The sequence below is a fragment of the Sceloporus occidentalis genome, unplaced genomic scaffold, assembly GCF_023333645.1.
Source record: "Sceloporus occidentalis isolate IW3139 unplaced genomic scaffold, rSceOcc1.0.p SCAF_61, whole genome shotgun sequence".
Lineage (NCBI taxonomy): Eukaryota > Metazoa > Chordata > Lepidosauria > Squamata > Phrynosomatidae > Sceloporus > Sceloporus occidentalis.
In genome coordinates this window covers 4,379,299-4,402,331 of record NW_028317041.1, presented here as the reverse complement: position 1 = coordinate 4,402,331, position 23,033 = coordinate 4,379,299, and the positions used below count along the sequence as shown (strand labels likewise).

At 42.5% G+C, this 23,033-nt stretch overlaps 1 protein-coding gene across 3 annotated transcripts in view; it reads right to left on the bottom strand.

Moving 5' to 3' along the window:
• Positions 1–1,365: 1,365 nt before the first annotated feature.
• LOC149287427 (TBC1 domain family member 9-like) overlaps positions 1,366–23,033 on the bottom strand; it is a 37,980-nt gene continuing 16,312 nt past the window's right edge. Inside the window, exons 7-21 of one of the 3 annotated variants that reach the window (XM_089492870.1) lie at positions 20,592–20,798; positions 20,132–20,302; positions 18,442–18,592; positions 17,418–17,632; positions 15,472–15,589; positions 14,480–14,765; positions 13,852–13,981; positions 13,471–13,569; positions 13,046–13,114; positions 12,172–12,412; positions 11,221–11,286; positions 9,371–9,472; positions 8,998–9,072; positions 8,644–8,747; positions 1,366–2,070 (exon numbers count right to left, since the gene is read on the bottom strand). In XM_089492870.1, coding sequence (XP_089348996.1) covers positions 1,366–2,070; positions 8,644–8,747; positions 8,998–9,072; positions 9,371–9,472; positions 11,221–11,286; positions 12,172–12,412; positions 13,046–13,114; positions 13,471–13,569; positions 13,852–13,981; positions 14,480–14,765; positions 15,472–15,589; positions 17,418–17,632; positions 18,442–18,592; positions 20,132–20,302; positions 20,592–20,798 — 2,739 coding nt within the window. The remainder of the gene's footprint in view (positions 2,071–8,643; positions 8,748–8,997; positions 9,073–9,370; positions 9,473–11,220; positions 11,287–12,171; positions 12,413–13,045; positions 13,115–13,470; positions 13,570–13,851; positions 13,982–14,479; positions 14,766–15,471; positions 15,590–17,417; positions 17,633–18,441; positions 18,593–20,131; positions 20,303–20,591; positions 20,799–23,033) is intronic. The other 2 variants (XM_089492871.1, XM_089492872.1) reach the window with 2 other exon arrangements.

Sequence of the window (23,033 nt, the reverse complement as noted above, 5' to 3'; positions counted from 1 at the left end):
ATGGGTAGACGAAAGCAGTGACAGAAATGATAGGGCAACCTCCCGTCCCAGAACTGGAAGCTGACCCCTTTTCTCTGGAGAACTGGACTTAGAAACTGCTAAACAGGTCATTGCGGAGTATGGAATTGGACCATTCTATCTTTCCCAGAAATAAAAAGCAAAATTCATAATGTAGTTAACATTGACAGTTTGGCATTCCTGACCCCCGATTTTTGGTCTATGTACAGGTTTCCACCCTGCATTTTCTGTTACTTTTATTTGTTCATTTTTCCCATTCACAGGTGATGTTGATTGCAAGAGTAATTTTGAAAAGTCTATACCATAAAAACTTTTTTTCACTTACATTTATTTTCTTTATGCCAGTAATTCCAGACACTTATTCGTAATATGTTGTATACTCCTTTGTGAATGTAGAGACACCAATAATTTAAAGAATTATTATGGGATAGGTCTGGGATTATTTTAGTAAATAAAATACCCTAATGTACCTTTCTCGTAAACAGCAGCAGCAGTTTTAAATGACATTTCAGTGACATGTATGTCATGACACTTCTCACTTTATATACAATAGTTAAAATAAAAGCAGATTAAAAAGAGCAATATGTACAAAACAGAAGTACTATACAAAGTAACATGTATGGCCTGAAAAATAAAACATATCAGCATTCTTTGAAAAATGAAAATGGGCAAGTTGGGAAATCAAGCAGGAAGAATCAAAGTGCAGGTGCTCAAGACTTAACCCCTAAAGCAATGCTCTTCACTTTCGTACTTGATGGGTTAAATGGCAAATACTATTTTTTTTTATATATATATTTAAGCTGCATATACAATTAAGTAGCTATCCCCTTTTTTTTTTTTTTTTTTTTTAAAGTCTGCAAAACAAAGCTAATATAAAACGTATCATATTTGATTACCGGTATATTAGATTTTATGATACTTTGTAACATGGGCAAGGACTAATTTTAATTAGCTTTTGTGTATAATATATAGAAGATGCCAAATAATGTTAACATTTTATCATCAATTTGTGTTTAATATTCATCATATCTAAAAATTTGTACATTGTGTTATTATTTTTTTTTTTTACCTAAAATAGTTTGAAAACCATCCCTATACCAAGATCTTAAATAATATGCAGGTTGCATTGTTAGTACACCATTCTATTTCTACCAGTTGTGCAAATAGTTTTTTCCCTTCGCTCCAAAAAAATCAAAATGGATTGCTTTTCATATTCAATTTTTCATATTGCATGGGCATAATGCATATTGCATTGATATTCATATTCAATGATATCTTGCAATTTGACCATCTTTTGTTAAAAAAAAAAAAAGGTAGAAGTTTGTGCTTTTTCGTTGGCTTTTCCCCTTATCCAGAGATAGTTGAGATATCATAGTCACTCAATGAGGGTAAGGCTTTACCCATCATCCGGACATTCTTTGCATTGGTAATTCTAGCCATCATGGACACTGGCTTGTCAAAGTATCTCACCAAGGCTCCCTCTGTCAAGAGAGAAGCCAGGAATTGCTCAAACGTAACGGCCCAATCCCTGTCCAAGGTGCTATCAGAAGACAAAACGCCTTTGTGTTGGCTGCGTACTAAAATGGTGTCATCCCCTATATCCTCGCACTGCAATTTTTCATCTTCATGTGATCCAGCACTTAAAACAGAGTATGAGGACATAGAACTGTCATCTTTAGTGTCATCATCTGATATAAGCATGGATGAACAGGCTCCATTGCCTTTTGGAGAAGAATCTTCAAGTTTCACCTCGTCCATCTGATCTGAATGTATCCTTTCTACAGAGTCTCTGGAAACAGGCTTCTCTGCAAACATTCCACCATGGTCATAGCAGTATCCACCAACCGACTTCTCAACAAAGGTTTTATCTGGGACCTCTTTGCTGCTGCCGTTTTCTGTGTCTTCCATGGTCTGGTTTAAGAAGAACTTGCCCACCTCTCCAATCTCAAGTAATAAGCTGGTGACCGCTGCAGTGGCATGATAAAGTTCTTGCTCATTTTGGTCCTCACTGAACATATTGTACATGGTCTTACATAATTCAATAAACTGACCCTACAAGTTTGAAAGAAAGGTTTGTTATGATGAATCCGAGAAAACAACTTATGCAGTTAGTAGCTATAAATATATACTGTATAATACTTTTATTAATAAAAGCATGCCAATATTGCAGTCACCATTACAGACATTGTCTTGTTTGCAGTTCCAAATAAAATACATTGCATAGACTTCAAAACAATTGCTCTAGAGCAGATCGGTACACATTATGTCTGTGCGACAGTAAGATATGAAAACAGCAAAATTAGGGATTAACCTAGCCTTGGTGTAGAGTTAATCTAAATTTTATTAAAGACAGGAGGCGAGTATTTTGCATATCCTTCTTTACTGATTACCTCCAGCAGCAAAGGAGTTAACAACAAACAATAAAAAAAACAACCAATCAGAAACAAGTAAAGTCTATATCAATCTCAGCAGACTGCAGCTCCTCCTCTTTCTTTGCGAAGATGCCGAAACAGGAACAGAACGAGAATGGAACCGGAACAATCGAAAATGAAGGCAAAAACCTCAGCATCCCGCAGTCAGCACACTAAGTCGCAGAAGGACGGCCTGAAAGGAGAAGTGCAGAAATGAGAGCACCAAGCGAACTGAACAGCCGCGCATGCATAAAAAACAAACACAAGAGCAACCACATACAAAGCGGCAAACAGCCCGCACGAAACGAGACAAGAGAATATATGCAAAAACATATGCCATAAAAACCAAGAACAGAGAACAAGGGCAGGGCAGAGCAAGTAAGGGGGGGAAAATACTCGCCTCCTGTCTTTAATAAAATTTAGATTAACTCTACACCAAGGCTAGGTTAATCCCTAATTTTATAGCAAGACAGGAGGCTTCATATTTTGCATTTTTAACGCCCCGACAGAAGAGAAAAAGCAGCATGCGCGTCGGGACGAAAATAAAAGGCTCGGAACGTAGATTCCCGAGACCAGTCCGCCGCCGCCAAAACATCCGACAGGGAAGAGCCCGCGGAGAAAGCAGCCGAGGCTGCAGCGCCCCGGACCGAATGCGCCCCAAAAGTCCCGTCGATACCGGCGAGACTAAGGATCCACCGGATCCACCGAGCGAGAGTGGGAGAAGAAACCGGCTTAAAAGGGCGAACATAGGAGATAAACAGCCGACCGCCAGAGGAGGAACGGAACGGAAGAGAGACGGCAAGGTAGGACTTAACGCAGTTAGCGACACAAAGACGCGGATGAGCTGGAAAGTACGGGTACGAGACCGACAAGGAATGAGACTTGGTCCGGTGCCGGACCGAAACCAGGACGCCCACCGGGGAAAAAGAAAACGAATTAACATCAAAAGCGCGGATGTCCGACACCCGCCGGAAGGACACGAGACACAAGAGAAGCGCCGTTTTAGCGGAGAGTTGTCTGAAGGACAGACGGTCGTTATCCGGCCAACCCTCCAGAAAGTCGAGAACCCGCGAGACGTCCCAAAAGGTAGAGTACCGAGCAGACGGAGGGCGCGCAACGCGAATGCCGCGAAGGAGACGACAAACCGACGGGTCCTTGCCAACCCCGAAACCGTGCAACGGGACATGAGCCGCCGAGATGGCCGAGCGGAATAAATTGATAGTGCGATAAGACTTGCCCTGAGAAAACAGATGGGCAAAGAAATTTAACACCGCCACTATAGGTGCCGTAAAGGGATCGAAGTGCTGTGCCACACACCAGCGACACCAGACGCCCCAAGCCTGGAGGTAGGACCTCCTGGTGCCGGGAGCCCAGGATCCCCAGAGTAGGTCGCGAGCCGCAGACGATAAGCCCGACACCTGCCAGGAACCCCTGAAACAGTCCAGGCCACGAGAAGCAACCGGTCCTGCAGGACGAGGGGATGAGGGTTCCCCACGGGATCCAGGAGCAGATCCCAAGAGCACGGAAGAATCAGAGGATCCTCGCAAGACATCTCCAACAAGAGGGGAAACCAAGGCTGAGACCTCCAAAGCGGAATCACCAACACAATCGTCACCCCCTGCCGACGGAGAGCGTGGAGAGTCCGAAGGATCAGGGCAAATGGAGGAAAAGCGTAAGCTCCCTGTGGCGGCCAGGGCTGGAGAAACGCGTCCACTGCTAGGGAGAGAGGATCCGGCAGCCAGCTGAAGAAAGCGTCGGTCTGCCGGTTGGCCCGGGTCGCAAAAAGGTCCAAGTGGAGAGGACCGCGAGAGAGGTGAAGGGAGTGAAACACGCTGGGAAGGAGACGCCAGTCGCTCGCATCCCTCCAGTGCCGGGAGAACCAGTCCGCCACCTGGTTGTCCTTGCCGGGAAGGTATTCCGCCCTTATGGACAAGTGGTTGTCCAGGCAGTATTGGTAAAGGTCCTTGGTAAGCTCCGTAAGGAGCTTGGACCTGGGACCCCCGAGGTGGTTGATATAACGCACCGCGGACACGTTGTCCATGCGAAGGACAAGGGAACAGTGGGTAACGTTCTTCGTGAAACTGCGCACCGCGAAAGTCCCGGCCAGCAACTCCAGGCAGTTGATGTGCAAGTCCTGCTCCTCGGGGGTCCAGAGACCCCCGGTAGCAGAGTCGCCGCAAGCCGCCCCCCAGCCACCCAGGCTGGCGTCGGAATCGAGGACGAAGTCTGGGGACGACCCGAAAATGGCCCGGCCGTTCCAGGCGTCCATGTGAGTCAACCACCAGCGAAGCTCCAAGCGGGCCTCGTCCGACAGGGGAATCACACGGTCGTAGGAAAGGGACTCCCGAAGGCGCCGCGTCTTCAGACGTTGAAGGGCCCTGTAGTGCAACGGACCCGGGAATATGGCCTGAATGGACGCGGAAAGCAAACCTATCACCCTGGCCAGGTCCCGGAGGGACACAAGGGGGCGCTTGAGAAACCACCGAATCTCCTTCTTGATGGAGATGACCTTGGCAGGAGGGAGCCTGAGCACCGCCGCCACCGAGTCCACGGTGAAGCCGAGGAACTGAATGGTCTGAGTGGGGACTAAGACGGACTTCGCCTGGTTGATGACAAACCCCAGGTCCTGAAGGAGCTGTACCGTAAGGGAGGTGTCCCGCCGAAGAGTATCCACGTCGCGCGCCATAAGGAGCACGTCGTCGAGATAGATGATGGAGCGCACGCCGCGGGCGCGGAGGGACTCCATGACCGGCTTGAGGAGTTTGGTAAAACACCAGGGCGCGGAACTCAGGCCGAAGGGGAGGCACGTGAACTGCCAAAGCCGGCCCGACCAACGGAACTGGAGGAATCTCCGGTCGTCTACATGAATGGGCACTGTAAGGTAAGCATCCTTTAGGTCGAGGCGGGTAAACCAATCGTTTTCCCTGAGGATGTCGCGCAACAGATGGATGCCCTCCATCTTGAAATGCCTGTACACAATGTGCGAGTTGAGGGAGCGCAGGTTGATGACAGGGCGGAACTCGCCCGACTTCTTGCGCACAAGAAAAATGTTGCTGAGGAAGCACGGGGGCCCCGCAACCCGCTCTATTGCCCCCTTGTCGCGCAGGGAAGCAAGCTCTGCGTGCACTAACGCCGCCGCATCGCGAGAAAGTCTGGGGAAAGGCGGAGGGAAGGACTGAAAAGGAGTCGAAAGGAACTCGAGACGAAACCCCCCCACGGTCTGAAGGACCCAAGGGTCCGAGGTGAGGGAAGACCACACATGAGAGAAGCGAGCCAGACGGCCCGCGACGGGTATATGAGGGAGGAAGGGGACAAAGCTTACCAGCTGATGATCTCCCGCGGAAGGACGTGTAGCCTCGTCCTCTGTAGGCGCCACGGGTGTCAGGGTAGCGGTACTGCGTGCGGTACGAGGTGGAAGCCTCCGTCTGGAAACGGGGTCTTGCGCCGAATGAGGCTGCTCTGCTGGCGGCACGACCCCTCTGCCGGCCAGCCTTGGGGGAAAAACGATTCCCAGACCGGAACACTCGCCGCATGGACACCTGCGCCTTGTTGAGAGAAGTAAACGCGTTCACGTGTTGGTTGAGGTCCTTGAGGAAACGTTCACCAAACAACAGGCCGTTGGCGTCGGGACCCAGCTCCTTGGGAGCCAACTCCGCTAACTTGGCATCCATCTTAAAAAGGGCCGCTCGTCGCCGTTCAGTCGAGATGGCGCAATTGGCATTCCCCAACAGGCAAACAGCGCGTTGGATCCAGTCACGGACCAAGCCCGGGTCGAGCGGTGAACCATCAGTCAGAGCCTCATCGGCCATTTGAAAAACTTGGGTGAGCGGACCAGCTACATCCAGTAGTTTGTCCTGCGCGGTACGCAGGCCCAATTCAATCCCCTTGCGGGGGTCTTTGCCATTCCTGGTCAGGAAGGTCACAAAGGTCTGGTCAAATTCAGGTGTATTAGACACCTTAGCCGGGATGGTCGGGCGCGGGCACTCAGACCGGAGCCTCTGACGAACCTCTTTGTCGAGTGGGCGACGGAGCCAAAACTTGAGGAACTCCGCGATGTGGGAAGAAGGGGTCCACTCCGCCGAACGAGGATGGCGTAACTCACGAGGATCAAACAGGGGCAGACCAGCCTCATCCGTGATGTTGAAAGGTTGATCCTGAACGGCCGTAGAGGGACCGGCGCGTTCCGGAACGGGGACCTTGGCTGGATCCGCAATAGGAGGGGAGGCGAGGCCCGAGGAACCCGCATGGTATTCATCGAGGGTCTCATATTCCGCGGCCAGGTCGTGGAATGGCGAGGCATCGGGCTCCTGAAAGGAGGGAAGAGCCACGCTCCTGACCTTCTTTAATGGGGCTTTGCCCTTGTCTGCAGTTGGAGGAACGTCATTCCAGGCCCTTTTGCGTGAGCCATCTGGGTCTGCCGGGGAGAGAGAGGCGTCCGCCTCAAAACCATCGCCCCGAGCGGGGGAGGCAAGTGGGTGATCCGGGCGTGCAGACTGAACCTCGGCCAAAGCGGCGGGCAGCGAGGCGGCCAAGGCAGAGTGGAGCCAGGCCTGAAAGGCGGCAGGAATCTGTGTGTTGGATTCCTCAGACATAACGCACGTAAGCTAATGTGATTCTGTGGTGGAGAAAACACAAACAGAACACATGGTTAATGCATGAATCTTGGGGGTTCACCCCTGAAGCGTGCGTGGGGTTCACCCAGGAGAAAAAAGCTCGTGGCAGACAAGGAAAAGAAGGGGGGTTCACCCCTGCAACAATTCAGGTAAGGGCTTGAGAATAAATGGCTGCAGAGAGACAGGGGCAGTGTGGTGCAAACTGGGCCGAAGCCTGGACACATACAGGGTATAGGGGTCACCTATATCCATGCAAAGCATGTAGGGGTAGATTAGAACAAAATGCAGAAACTGAAACCTAAAGAAAAAAATCAAAACCTGCTAAAGAACAAAAGAAAAAACCAAAATATAAGCAACAGACCCACCAAAAAGGGTCTGCAAAGACCACCTGGGACGGGGGCCAAGAAAAACGGGAGCGCAAGGCGGCAGATAAGCCCCTAGCGGCAGAAATAAGGCCCAGACACGCGGCGTGGTGGCGGGAACGAACGCACGATGTGCGGCAACGAGGGATACCGCCGACCGCGGTCCGGAGCCGGCACCACGCCGCGGAGGACAACTCGACCACGGGGCGGCCGAACAAACGGCCGCGCCGCGCGAGGGTCGAGGAAGTAACGGTAACGGTGCCGGTGCGGTCTTAAAAAGAGGCCGCGCGGCACCGCACTAGACAGGGGACCTACCAGGGCAGAACACTGCCCACGTGAGGGGAAAACACTCACCGCCGGGCAGAAGAGCCGCCGCGGGAGGAGAGAGGAAGAGCACGTGATGAAAAGGGTAAGGTAGGTACGATGACAATAAAACTTAGATGAAAAAGGAAATAAACGGTAGACGGAAATGAAAGGCCAATAGTATAAAAAGGGAAAATGAAATAAAAAAACGCACAATATACGCAATGTGTTATATATTAATAATATATATAGACATGGAAAGTTCTCACCTTTGGAGGCAAGCAGCAAAGAAAGAGGAGGAGCTGCAGTCTGCTGAGATTGATATAGACTTTACTTGTTTCTGATTGGTTGTTTTTTTTATTGTTTGTTGTTAACTCCTTTGCTGCTGGAGGTAATCAGTAAAGAAGGATATGCAAAATATGAAGCCTCCTGTCTTGCTATAAAATTGAAAACCCTACAAATTTCAACAAATATGAGGCTTTAAGCCAACTTTTGGCCAAAGCTCACCTGCCACATCAAAGCACCCCATGGGAGGTGAGCCTCAACTTAGATACCGTGTTACTAAACCAAGGCAAAAGGCAAGCTTCCAAAAGATGTACTGAGGTTGGAGGAGAAAAAATATCATACTTAAGAAAGCAGACTTTACACACCTCATTAACTCTTTTTATCATAGATATTTGGCTTTGACGCCTAACAGTTTTGTCTTAGTTTAGGGACACTATGTAATTCAGGTCTTACATCTCATGGGATGCCTTGAAATGGCACGTATACACCCAGATACTGTATGCCATGCCAAGACCTAGGTTAGTATATATTACCTGTATATTCCAGAGGAGGAACATTTTTCACAGTCTCACAACATTCCATATAACATTTACAATTTACCTATTATAGGATACAAATCTGACTTCTTCTGTAAAGGATCAGTTACAGTACCTGATTTAATCTGGGTAATTCTTGGGCTACCTTTTGCCTGGTCCTGTTTTCTTGTGCCCATATGCGAAAGTAAAGCTGATTATCCTGGCTTGCTGATTTTTTGCCTAGAAAACAAAATAGTGCAAAAAAAACTCCAAAAACTGCCATCATAGTCATTCTACAGATCAACAAATGCCAATAGAGGGTACAAGTTTACCTATATATTTAACTAGCCAGTTTTCCAATTTTGCTAGCATATTGTATATATAAAATAATGTACTTACCTGCGGTGGATGACAGGTTTGTAGAAGACAGGTCCACTTTATGTTCTGGTATCAGCTACAACACGCACATATATTTAGGATTATAGATTACCTTTATCTGTTTTTAAACTGAGAGACACACAGCCATCTTCTGCCCTTGGTTTTGGTCTTGACTGGAGTGCTTCAACTGAATGACAACACATGAAATTTCTTAGACACTGTATAACAATAGAACACTAATTTTTGTCACTACAAACTTGTCCCCAGACCTCTCTTTAGAGCTATCTTTTTTTACTGCATGAACGGAAGTCTTTGCTGTTTACTGGACAAAGGTAAAATCAGTCTGACACCATTTGCATGATTTTGTCTACCAATACCTGTCCACTACAGTTCATCCAACAGCTCATTCAGTGTTAGGGGCTTCAGCTGCCTCTGATGATCCTAATTGGGTTTACAACGTCCCTCTTGTAAATGAATCAGTCAACAATAAATTAGCCTACCTTGGCTACATTCTGGCGTGAGATCTTCAAAAAAGTACTGTGTGGCTTCAAAAGCAGAGTCTGGTTCTTCTTGGTCAAGGGACAGGTCTACATTACAGAATGAAACAAAAATAGTGACTCTGTAATCATGTTAGAACTTTAGCATCTTGCACTCCAGACACATACATATACATATACAGTGGCAAGAAAAAGAAAATGAACCCTTTGGGATTACCTGGTTTTCTGGATTGTTTTTAAAAAGTGATTTGATCTACATCTAAGCCTCAAGTATAGACAAACACAAACACAATGTGCTTAAGCTAATAACACACAAATAATAATAATCTTTCCTGAACACACTCATTAAACACTCACAGTGCTGGTGGAAAAAGATAGTGAACCCTTGGATTTAATAACTGATCGAACCTCCTTTGTCAGCAATAACCTCAAACAAGTGCTTCTGGTAAGCTGCGGATCAGAAATCATGACCAGGAGGAGTTTTAGACTATTTTTCCTTACAGAACTGCTTAAGCTCAGCCATATTCCTAGGATGTCTGGTGTGAATGGCTTTCTTGAGGTCATCCAACAGCATCTCTTAATGGGTTAAGACCTAGGCTCTGACTAGGCCTGTAGATTTACTTTGATGCTCAGGGCCATTGACCTGCTGCAATACACAACTTCGACTGAGCTTCCGCTGGTGGAAATCCTGACACTATCTTAATAAGCTTGTGATATAATTTTTCCTTTGGCGATGCCAAGCTGTCCAGGACCTGAGGCAACAAAGAAGCCCTAAATCATCATGCTCCCTCCACTATACTTCACCATCGGGGTTATGTTTTCATCTGGGTATGCAGTGCATTTTTGTTTATTTTACTTTTTTTACGTGGTGCTGCATTTTCTTCCTGAACAAATCGACTTTAGTTTCATCAGTCCATAAAAGATTTTCCCAGTGGCATTGTGGAGTGTTGGGGTGCTCTTTGGCACACTTTAGGTGAACAGCGATGTTAAGTTGCAGAGCAGTGGCTTCCTCTGTGTTGTAACCCTTTCCAGCTTTATGCAAAATAACAAATCTTAAATGCAGGTCTTTTGAGATTTCCTTTTTGTGAGGCATGGTTCACATCAAAACGTTTGAGTGTTTTTTTTTTTGTCAAAGTAGCTCTGAAACAATCCTCCAATCCTGTTTTATGGATTGGACTCCAGGTTTGCCAACTCCTGACTTTAATTAGCTTTTGTTGACGTGATTTGCTTAGGGGTTCACATACTTTTTCCAACCCACACTGTGAATGTTTGAATTATGTATTTAATAGGGACAATAATTTGTGTGTTATTAGGCAATATATATTGTATCTTAGATGAAGATCATATTCTATTTTTAGACAAATGTATACATAAATGCTGGTAATTCTGAAAGGTTCACTTACATTTTCTTGCCACTGTATATAAAAGGTATAACGAGATTTACATATATAAGTTACACTCGTGTTTTCAAGTCAGGTCTGAACTGTCACCAATCCTAGCGACCAAGCTTCCCAAAAGTCACCTCAACCTGTGCTCCCTTCAGCAGGTAAGAGTAAGATGGGTGCACTCGGGGACCCCAGGGTACATTTATATGTATCCGTTCTGATTTTAGACTTAAGCATAACAGTTTCACATAACATATAAAAAACACAAATGACAGCAATGATCTTAGTCCTGTAGTATACCTCTTCCATACTCTTTTCTTGTAAGCTTACATAGGGAAACAGACTCCTTAGAGTATTCAGGCCGTGTACATATGTGTTACCTCTGCCTGTATGCACCCTAACACCTCCTTGGAGTATGTACATACCCGGCTTTACTTTGCGACATGTGCTTACCTGGCAATGTGTGCATCCTATACAACAGCTTGAGTTTTTCTGTGAGGTCACCGTGGCACGCTGCACCTATTAAGACAAACCAACAAATAAAAACAACAGTAGTAAAGGTAAATGTTTTGTTATACACCACTTTTAGAAATTAAAAAATATGATTGTATTTTCCACTATTCCCTGACTACCATATGCCTGGGAATTGGGGGGCTGTTTTCCCTGAAGCTGGCATTTTTCACGGGTCAGTCCACAGATGTTATCTGCACCCACTTATTTCTGTCACAAGCAGACAGAAAAAAGGAACAAAATGAATTGGTCAGGTTTGATGTCTTTGTCGAGAAAAAAACCCCTCTGCATTTTGGCCAGTAGAGGTCCCTCACACACAAAAAACAAGCAGAACTGTCTATAAGTGATAAACATAGATAAACCAAACTCTATATGAATAACATGCTAAAGAGCTAAATTAGAGATGTTTAATTGAGATAAAACCTTAAACAATTACACACCATATATTTATATACACATATAGATACACACACACACACACACAGGTATCCTTATGAGAGGGTCAGAATTGGGACATCAATGTTTTATACACATCTCGAAAGAAAATGCACTTGTGGAGGTGACAGACGTCACAATTTCATTCTAACCAGTGACCCAAACATTAACCTCTGGATAAGGCAGAGAGCATGCTCTCATCATATATGTAAAGATAGGTACATGGATGTATATATAGTATGTAGGTAAACTCTGGACCCCAAAAAACAACATGTTAAATCTACTAAAAGTCAACGTAATGACGACACATAGAAGGCAATTTCAAATTAAAACACAAGATTGTTAACGAAATTACTTTTTTCACATTTTTATCTTGACGTGATGCCAGATGTTCCTTCAGTACAACAAGATACTGAAAAAAGATGGGCTATAGACGGCTGTGCCAAAAACTGTACTCACTGAGGCCAGAGACAAACTCTCGGAAGTTGATCAAGCCGTCTCCATTTTCATCAATCAGCCTAAACAAGCGCAGTGCCATGATATCGCTGCGTGCTCCGGATGCCCAGGGGAAGAGCAGGGCAAACATTCCCTTAAACTGATGGAAGTCTATGCGGTACTGCTCAAGATAAGGAAGGCTAGGGTCATGACGGTCACCGGCACCGCTGTTTCCTCCCCAGTAGCAGCTGGTAAGATGCTCAGCCTAAAAAAAATAAGTACATTTGCATTTTGCATATGGTTTCAAGAGAGTGGGGCAAATCGTGCCTTTACTTTATCAGTGTGGCTGGTGTTACAATCCAGATCGACATGGCAGATGCTCTCAGTGTAACGAGCAATGTAAAAACATGCTGGAGCTTGGAGATAAACACGGACAGAACTCACATCTTGTTAAGATAACTGTCCAAAAATTTTATCCGCAAAACATATATAATACCCCTCATAATCACGAACTGTTTGTATGATACGTGGAATGCCAAAAGTCTACATTTGGGCAGCTAAATATGTAATGTTTTGGTGAAGGCCTACGTGATATGACTTCATATCCTCATGCTCAGCATTGAAGCTGTGTGCACCGAGATGGAGTATGAAAAGGGAGAGAAAAAGAAGAGGTAGGTAGAAAAAGAGGAGCAGAGCTCAAGAAAAAGGGGAGCCATTGAGAGATACAAAGAAATGGGAGAGGGAAAGAGGAGGAGAGATAAAAGAAAAGAGGAAAGAGAAACGAGGAGATAAAGAGAACGGCTAGAAGGATAAAGTTTTTTTACTTTACCATAAGAGAGCCAAATGCATTCAAACATTATGTTCATACAGCACCGTACAACTGATGATAGAGACTTACCTTAAAGAGAGCATATAGTTCTTCTAACTCATCAATGGTGAAAGAGGTGTCTGTAACTATAGTTCGGACCTTGCAAAAGAAATAAACATTCTTTTGTTTTTGGGTTTTTTTCAATAATGCTTCTATACAGATCATGAAATTAAATCCTGCACAGTTCCAACATGGGGAAATTAAAGAAATTAATGATGCAGGTTAACCCTGTTTAACTACACATGATAAAGTTAATAGTTGTAAGTTTCTGCACTATTTTTTCTTACAGTTCTAGAAACATAAACAGAACAAAATATATTACTGTAACATTGTTACAACAAGGTTTTCTTACTGTATACTATTAAAATATTCTTGAATCTATCAAAATGCAAGACTAAAAATCTATACAAAGAGCATCAGTTCACAACAACATCAGGAGCTAAAAGGGAACTTACCACATTCCGCTTTGTAGTGTCTTCCAGAGTCTGGATCACCTTTAGTCTTTGTTTGAATCTCATCTGCTCTATCAGGTCTGCTCTTATAGATCCAAACTTCTGCAATATTAGAATACATTTATAACATGTTCCATCTGCATTTGACACATTAATGACAGTCAGACATCCCCAATCTCTGCTATTGCAATGCCAGATCACTGGCGAAATATATCTAGTGCAACATATTAGCAGAAAGCCTTACAACTCTTTGATGAACCACTGAAATACTCTTTAATTGGCTAATGTGTCTGCAGAATAGCACTCGTTCCCTAATCCATTCCTATTATTTTTCCCTTTTTCTGTGCAGATCATAACAAAACCCAACAATATAGACATTATAACCTGGTAGGACGTGGCGATCATTTTAAAGATATCAACTTCTGGATAAGGCTTCATATCATCCGTGAGGAGAGAATGGAGGTGAGGGATTGGAGGTAGTGTACTGTCTTTGTTAGTCACACTATCTAAATATCTAAACAAACAGATAAACAAGTAAAGAAATACTGTGTTAGAATTGGCAATGATTAGAGTTCACAAAGCACAGAAAGAATTGCAGTAAAACAGATTGTCCTCCAATGTAAGCTTACATATGAACAATGTGAACAGCTTAATTTCATTCTTTTGGGTAGTCATGAATATGAACTGAACTATTTTTGAAGGATCAATGATGTGAATGCTGAACTAAAATGTAGACGGGTAATCCGTCTACACTACTTCAAGTCATAAGCAGCCCTTTTTTTCCCTATGCTTACAGTTGTAGTAGTTGGGATTAGGCTCAGTAGACATTTGGACAGCACATAGCATTTGGTCACATTTTCCAGTGCAAATCTTCTTAACGATTGTATGTTATATATCAAATCAGGGAATGCTATTCTAATATTTGCATGCAATATATACCATGCTCCTTGAGAATGAGGGCATCTTACCCAGTAGGGTGATAAGGGGTATAAGAAGAGGTTATTAAACATACCTTCCCAAGACCGTCATAGCTTCACCATCATCTTTACAATTCAAAAGCTTGTCTACATTGGCCTCCAGTACAGTGAGGGCAAGTTGGAATATCACCTTGATCCCCTCATAGAAAAAGCAATCAACCACCACAACTGCACTTTCAAAGGGCATAACACTGAGGAACAGTGTAAGGAACCATGAAAGGGAAATAGTGGAGATCACCCCCAAGTCTTGCATGCAGTCATAAAGCTGTGGCACGTAATCTCGGGCCAACTCTTCAAAAACACCTTGATCCACCAACGCTCCTGATAGGAGGAAAGAAGACACAGTTTGCAATGAATGCTACTCGTCAACGTCTACTACTACCAGTTCTAAAAACAATGCACCCGACGGTAACAACAAATGTAACTTAAATTGGGGTCTGTTTTCTTCCCCACACTACATATTTATTTTTGAGATAACCAGAGTGTGTGTCCTCCAATGCACGTGTGAAAGTTACACCAGGAGGGTGTAAGAACTTTTGATAAAGTCTGTAGATTACTGTGTAACTAGAGGGAGAAAAAGCTGTTTCAGATTTTATTTTAATAATTTAAACACCCCAGTGCACCTCTTTAAAGAGACACTAAAGAAGCTCAGAACTAATTTTTGCATTCCAATGAAAAACATCAAACAGCATCTAATCAGTAATTAACTATAATTAGTGGGTAACCTTCATGACAAAGCCCGTACATGTACAGGCTCACAATGCATTGTTTTTAATGGGTTTAAGGACAACCCATTGTCCTTAAGGGCTAAATTAAGTATTATGTTTTCAAGAGCAGTGATCAGCTTTAATTTCACATTTCCAAGAAAGACAATATACTGAGCAGACACACATAACCCATGGAGAAACCTGTGAGAGTTTTCTCTAAAGGTGAGATGTAATTGAGACTATTCAGTGAATGTTATTGTAACCAGCAGACCTCTATATTGTGTAAACCACAATGCATCCCGCCAACCCACATCTCATACCAACAACTCTGGTATTGTAGTAATCAGGAAGCATGCGTTCACACAGGGCAACAAGCAACCAAAAAGCTTCCTCCTCCTTGGCATAAAGCAGCAGTACAGATGTGACTATATTCATGGCCTGAAAGGAAGAAAAAAAACAACAAATGAAACTACAGGGGAAAAGTGATAATACATAACCCCAGTATAAACACCAATAAGGAAGTCCACAAACCTCCATAAATTTGATGGTGTACAACCAAAGGAGTATTAACCACATTTATTCTAAAGGGAGCCTTGCCAAACGGCCAACTGAGTCACTGACATTCTGTTTACCCATGAAAATATATCAGCCTGCTCTGAAGCTCTATGCTGGTTGCCTTCAGATGTCTTTGAAGAATATCTGCTAGGCGCTACTGTTTCGGGATTCGTATGAAACCTCATTAGCACCATGTTTTCAAGGCCCTTCCCTGATGTTATCCATCCAGGGGTCAGAATTGTGCGTCTACAAATCTCACACTCCAGTCATCATCGCACTTTAATGCCTATGATAGCTGAGTGGTCCCTTTAAATTCATGGGTGGTGCCGGTTACAAATCCATGGGGAGATGCAGATACCCCCTTTAGGGTACTTGGCAAGCAGGAGATGTGTTTAGCCAAATGCATCTCCTGCCGCACGATACAATTGTCACCAGCGAGCAGTGTTCCCTCTAAGCTGTGCGCTTGTGCACATAGCATTTTTAGAGAGCGCACACGTCCACACGTGCGCACAACAGTTTTTCCCAATAAAAAAAAATATATATTAATTTTTTTTGATACTTTATGCGGCGCGGATATTGTGCGCACATAATTTTGGCCCTGGGAAAATTTTTGCACAAGAGAAATTTTCTGCGCACGCCACCTAAGAAAAATTAGACGGAACATTGCCAGCGAGTTCCAGCACTGGTTCAGGAAGCTCTCCCATTGATTTCAACAATACAGAGCATGGACAATGTTTTCATCTCAAGGAAAGTAATTTATTTTCTCTGCAGGTTTAAAAAAAAAGGATGCTGAAGTACTTTATTATGCATTCTTTTTGCTAACTTGCTAAATTGTTTCAACTCAGAAACTGAGATGCAAGGAAATTTTAAGTAGAAAATAAAATCTGCTGCAGTCATCAAGTTTGATCGAAATTAAACCATAACGGAAACCTCAAACCAAGCAACACAATTGCTTCAGGTGTAGCATGCCACAACGGCAAAAGGACAGAAAATATGCAGTGTTTACTATATTATAAAATACACATAATAAATGCTTTACTATGTATTTTGTTAACAGAAATTTAAGTGGAGCTATCTAACAACAGGGCAAGTGAGCACACTTCTAACCTACCTTCTATCAAGGGTTTGCTGCAACAATTACAAAAACTAGTGAATTGTTTGAAACTATATGCAGCTTGTAGTATATTATATATTTTTTGTATATTTGCAGGTTCTGACCAAACCTCAGGTTTAAGCAGCCCCTCGTGCCACACAGGTGACCCATTAATGGTCTCCAGAGATGTCTCTTTTGGGTTAAAATGCAGTGCAAGTACATAAGCCTTGATTATGAAAATATAGGAATCGGACAAAAACGAGTTAACATAAATTTTTTGGAAAATATCCAAAAAATATTGAAGATTTACAGTTATTACACACTAATAAAAATTGCTTATCTTTTACCCAAATTGTGGTGCATTTATCTCAGGTACAACACCGTGAAACCTGATGGTGTCAGGCAGCATGTTAATAAAAGATTATTCGGGGAAATTAATGGTTTTGGCCAGTGGGAAAATCATTAAATTGTGTAGTTAGCCAAAACAAAATGTTATTAGTTTGGAGAATAAATGTCATACTTTCCCCCAGATGGACCAAGGAAAATGTCCAGCCCTGTATAGAAATTCCTTACTCAATGATCACTGTGTTTGCGACTAGATACGAGTTGTGGACTTACCTGACAGTAACCAATATTTGGGTTTCTGAAGGCATAGGCAGTAAGCACCCTCCTCAAAGCCGAAATTCCAATTTCATTTTGGAATGCAGGATGTTCTGGGAGGGAACGGTGCAAATCCCTCTCAATCTCCTCTGTGGCCAGGTTATATTTCCCCATGGATTGCTCAACCAGTTCTGTATAATATCCAGGGTGTGTCGCCATTTCGTTGATGGCTCCTATTCATATGCAACATAGAGGTGAAGGTTACCTTATGACAGACAATACACAGAGGGTATGGATATTCTGGATAGGGTTCGGAGGAGGGTCACTCAAGTCGTGCATGGTTTGCGGGATACAAATGGCTGAATGGCTAATGTCTGCCATTGAATAGTATGTTTCAATGTTTCAGAGAAGACTCCAGTTGAAGTAACTTAATCATATCTCATAAGCAAAAAATAAACCATAGAATCATCTTAATAATTGTCTGTAAAGGGTCGTATACAGGTTAATTAAACGAAGCACATATTTTGCCAAACATTATGGGTTTCTCAAATGGCCTTAAATCAATGAAAAGCTATAGATTAAAAATTGTGAATACATCTGCTTAATGCGACTAGTGGTGATCTCTGAGCATGAATAATGTCTTGTGAGAACCACTTACTGTGAAACAGAAGGAAGATTACCGTGCAAAAGTACCATGTTACTGAACCTCCCATCAGGTGAACTTCTCATCCCACACACTACGATGGTCATAAAGCCCTGTTAACATTTAATTGCCATTCATTTCCATGCCTTTCCAGCTTATGTATGACTAAGGCATGCTAAACAGTGTCGAATCATCTGTGAAATGATCTGAATCAGACCGCACCAGCTCTGTAATAAGACAAGCTGCACCGGCACACACTCTGCCTAGCGGGAGGCACTTTACGGTGTCCCAGTTCCTATTACCCTGAAATAATGCTTAAGAGTATTTTGGTGACTTCACATACAGCACCCTTAAAGAAATCCGGTGGCTTATAACCATAAGGCATCCCAATGCACTAACCTGAAAAAAGCAGCCACAGCTCTCCCCGCATGCTCTCAGGGATGCCTTTCAGCACCAGGTCTCTTGTTTTTTCCGTGCGATACATGCATATCCCTTGACCGTATTCTGCGAAGTGCATCTTCCATGCTTGCTCCTTTAGAAATTCCTTGGCCTTTATTTCATAAATAAGAACAATTATTCTTCCCATGATAATGGAAATTATATGCAAATTTTTTTTTGGTATAGAGATAAAGTGCCATCGTACCTCTAAAATGTTGCAAAAATAATCCTGGAAATCTGTTCTGATTATGTATTTATATATATATATATATATATATATATATATATATATATATATATATATATATATATATATATATATATATATATATATATATAGTATGTAGGCAGCATGAATTCATAACCTTTATTTTTAATGGGACAGTTTTTTACTGTTTAATGTATGTCGATGCTTTAATATCCACCCAAATGTTTCACATTGTGGCTGGGTCCTGGACTAAACACAGCAGCATCCTATTTTGCCACTGGCACTGAAAATACTAGGGTGCCAATAGCAGCAAATGGCAAGAGCAAAGCAACAAGGGCTTGAATTTTATTTTTTTAAATATATATATTTTTTACTGAGATAACTGCTGTTAATCTAATATAACCTCTGTCTCTGTAAATAGCTCATCAACACAGATTTCGGAATGCACAAACAACTCCACTTGCTATCCAAAACATCATTTAATCTCAACATTATCATTCTGTATACTATATGTAACGTTAAAATGGTATTTTGGGATGACTAATATCTAGTCAAGTTTCTATAGAGGCTACAATTCACACACTTCAGCGAACATTCATCGCAGCACCTCCACGCTTTTCCTTTAAACACAGAAATATTTAAAATCGACTACCAGCATAATATATTCTATTTGTTATGTTTACATGAGCTCATAAGAGATAGCTTTGAGACACATGGTTTGATGGTGGATGGGGCTGATGTGACCTACAATTATTTCACTAATTAGAAGAATTAACGTCAACAATAGTTTTAACCCCTTAATGACAAAGACTGTACATGTACAGGCTCAAAATGCATTGTTTTCAATGGGTTTAGGGACCGCCCATTGTCTTTAAGGGGTTAATGTTTAGATGACATGTGTTTTGTTGTGCTCGCTAGCATTATCATCAACTAGCTGCCAAATGCAACCAGTGGGTTCCAGTGACTCCGGCCTCAAGCCAGCAAAGCACTGGGAGTGTTTGTATTCATGCCTATGTGACGATACCGGGCACTTCTGACTGACCAACCAACAACAGCCTTCATGCTCCTCGGAATATAGGGGACGGAGACATCGGAGGAAAATTCACCGATGACCGGAACAAAATTAGCGTGACTGACCCTTAAAAGAGTCCAGGGAAATAGAAAACATTTGGTCTAATAGTACTTGCATTCTGATTCTTTTAGTCAGCTCTGTTTTCAATACTTCCTCCTTCGTAATGCATTATTTAATATTTAAATCTGAAAAAAGGACCTTAAACCCTAATCAGAAATGTCCAAAATCTAGGTTTCCGAGTAGATCTACAAACATACACGCACATAGAACAAGGGACTTGCCTATTATTCATATGGAAACAATATTTAACCCCTTGTGAAACCACTAATTTGCATTATTGTAGAGCTGAAACTTGGTGCTGCAATGATTACCAGTTTTGGGTTAAACTCCTCGGGGGACCTCCTCCGATACATTGTCATTAGCGTCTGTGTAGTTGTGGGAGCACTATTTCCGTTAAGGTTGAACGGACGTGTGGCATCTACTTCCCCACTGAGACTTTGCTGTGGAAAGCACGGCAGAAAACCACCAGACCTGGAACAAACCTATTAGATACATGCATTGATAAGTGCATTTAGCAAGAGAACTTTAGTTCCATCGTAAGCATATGTCATAGTAAACCGGCTATCATTTATTTATTTTTTTAGGTTTCACATGTTTGTTTGTTTTTTTTATTTATCCAGAGACAGGTAAATACACATGCCTTTGCCTACGCGATATGCAAGTTCTTATTAAAGTTTTCTATACATACAATGTGTCAAGTATATTTATATATATTTATAGAAATTGTGTGACTTCCACTGCATTTGAATTTACGCATGATTTTTTCCTTACCTCATCATCAAGGCTACTGTTACTTCCGGACATATCTTTATCAAAGTACATCTTGAGAGTTGTTTGTTGCAGGAAATCAGATATCCTCTGGACAAGAAAGTCGCGGTCCTTTAAATTGGCAAACAGGAAGGTCATTCTGTTTTTGGTGCTGATGGAGAGAGGGCTTGGCAGTACACTGGAACTGTCTGCCTTTTCCACAATGGTTACCTAAATCAAAACCAAAATAAAAAATGCATGTTTACATTATGTTAAAATTACAATTCATATGTATGCTGCACAAGCTTTTGGATTGTTTACAGTAAAATAGGGATACACAACTTGTTCCGCTCATTTTCACCGCTGTAAAGACTACAATCTTAATCAGTCCATGGTCTTATATTAGGTTCGGTATAGCTTCACGCACATCCCATGAATGCTTGAATTCTCTCACTGTTCTTGCATCTACTACTTGTGCTTTTCTACTTATTTACCATTCAGTAAAGTTAAACTTTCTTACATTACATCTAAGCCTCCAATCCGGTAATAAGTTTATTATCCTACTCAATGTATCTAACCAACAGAGGGCAGCATTCTGCCCGAAGATATATTAGCCATATGTGGTAGTGTGCTCATTTTCATTTATTAATTATTTAAATAAAATATATTCCCATGATCCGCTGGTCTCCCCGCTGCAACAGTTAAATGTCTGCACTCGCGGACATCAATTCTTTCGAACTTGCAACTCTTTTTTTCTATTTATTTGGGGGGGGGGTTGTATTAAACCATTACAGGAAGGATTTTGGGAATATATTTTATTTGAATAAATGCAAATGAGCACACTAGCATATATGGCTAATATATGTTCGGACAGAATGCTGCCCTCTGTTGGTTAGATACATTAAGTAGCATAAAAATATATTTTATTTAAATAATTAATAAATGAAAATGAACACACTACCACATATGGCTAATATATCTTCGGACAGAATGATATATTCTGCCCGAGAATATATTAGCCATATATGGTAGTGTGCTCATTGGTCTAGAGCTGCTCATACGGATATTTAACCCCTTCAATCCCAGGGGTTTTTGGTACCTCAAAGCCCGCAGCAATTTTGCCATTTTTGAGCTATGTCGGTTCAGAGATTATTCTCATTTCTTGTGAATAGTGTACCCATGTAAACTATATATTGTTTTTTCAAGGAGAGGTAGAGCTTTCTTTTGATACCATAGTTGGATGATTAGCTGAAAATTTAGAATGAGAAATTTAGTAAAAACTAGAGAAAATTAGAAAAAAAACCCTGATTTTATTTTACATTTTCCCTCTGAATCTTCACATAATTAGGTAAAGTGATGGAAAATCCCCTCCAAATTTATCAATTTCAAAAGTCCTGATTTCAGAAATACCTAGTTTATATAGATTTTCCATACTTTCCCAGCACCAGGGACCATACTATAAGGTATACATTTTTTGTATAATTTGTATGCCTATGGCTTAACGGGTGTGGGGGTTGTGAACGGGGACAGGAGGGTTATACTGGCTAGATGTTATGCTAGGGCAATGGGATGTAAGGTTTTTTAATTATTTTTTTTATTATCATTTTTTATATTTTCTTTTATTTTTTTTTATATTATTTTTTTTTTATTTTATTTTTGTATTTTTTATATATTTTTCTTAGGGACCTCCTGAACATGCCAGTGATGTCACAAGGACATCACAGCTCACATTAGTATTTTTTTTATTATTATTTTAATTATTTTTTTACTATTATTCTTTAAATGAATAAACTTTTTTTTCTGCTTTTCTGTTTCAGGACAGGAGGGGGAGTGAGAGAGATGGTTTCTCACTCCCCTCCCCGCGATCCCCCTGCACCGATCACACTGTGATCTCTATGCAGGTCCTCACAGACCTGCACAGAGATCGCAGCGTCTGCGCCTCATCGGAGGACAGGATATCCCCTTCCGGGTTATGTCAGCAGTGACGCAACCCGGAAGGGAATGCCTGATCGCGCGATACAGCAGATCGGACAGCAGAAAGCCGGCTTCTGCTGTCAGTGGGGAGTCCAGGCTGTCCCTGACGCTGCAAGAAGGGCTGGACGTACCGGGACGTCCATAGGGGTTTCTTTATAGGTGTTTTTTAGACGTCCCGGTACGTCTATAGGGGATTGAAGGGGTTAAACTCCTGGCGCCAGAGCTGCGGTACGCGTTAACCCCGTATTAACCCCTTAACCAGAAAAAACAAACACGAAGAATGTCCACGAATATTCGCCCGAAGAGAAGACAGGAACTTTCGCGGATATTCGCGGAATACGAAGATTTTTTTTTTGGCCGAAGACGAGCACGAAGACGAAGAGCCCCCTGGTGCCCAAGTCTAATTTAAATCCAATGGACCAGCAAAATATACAATGTGAATCATTTTTATAGAAATTATATTAAAACTTTACTAAAGGGTAGTTGAACTTT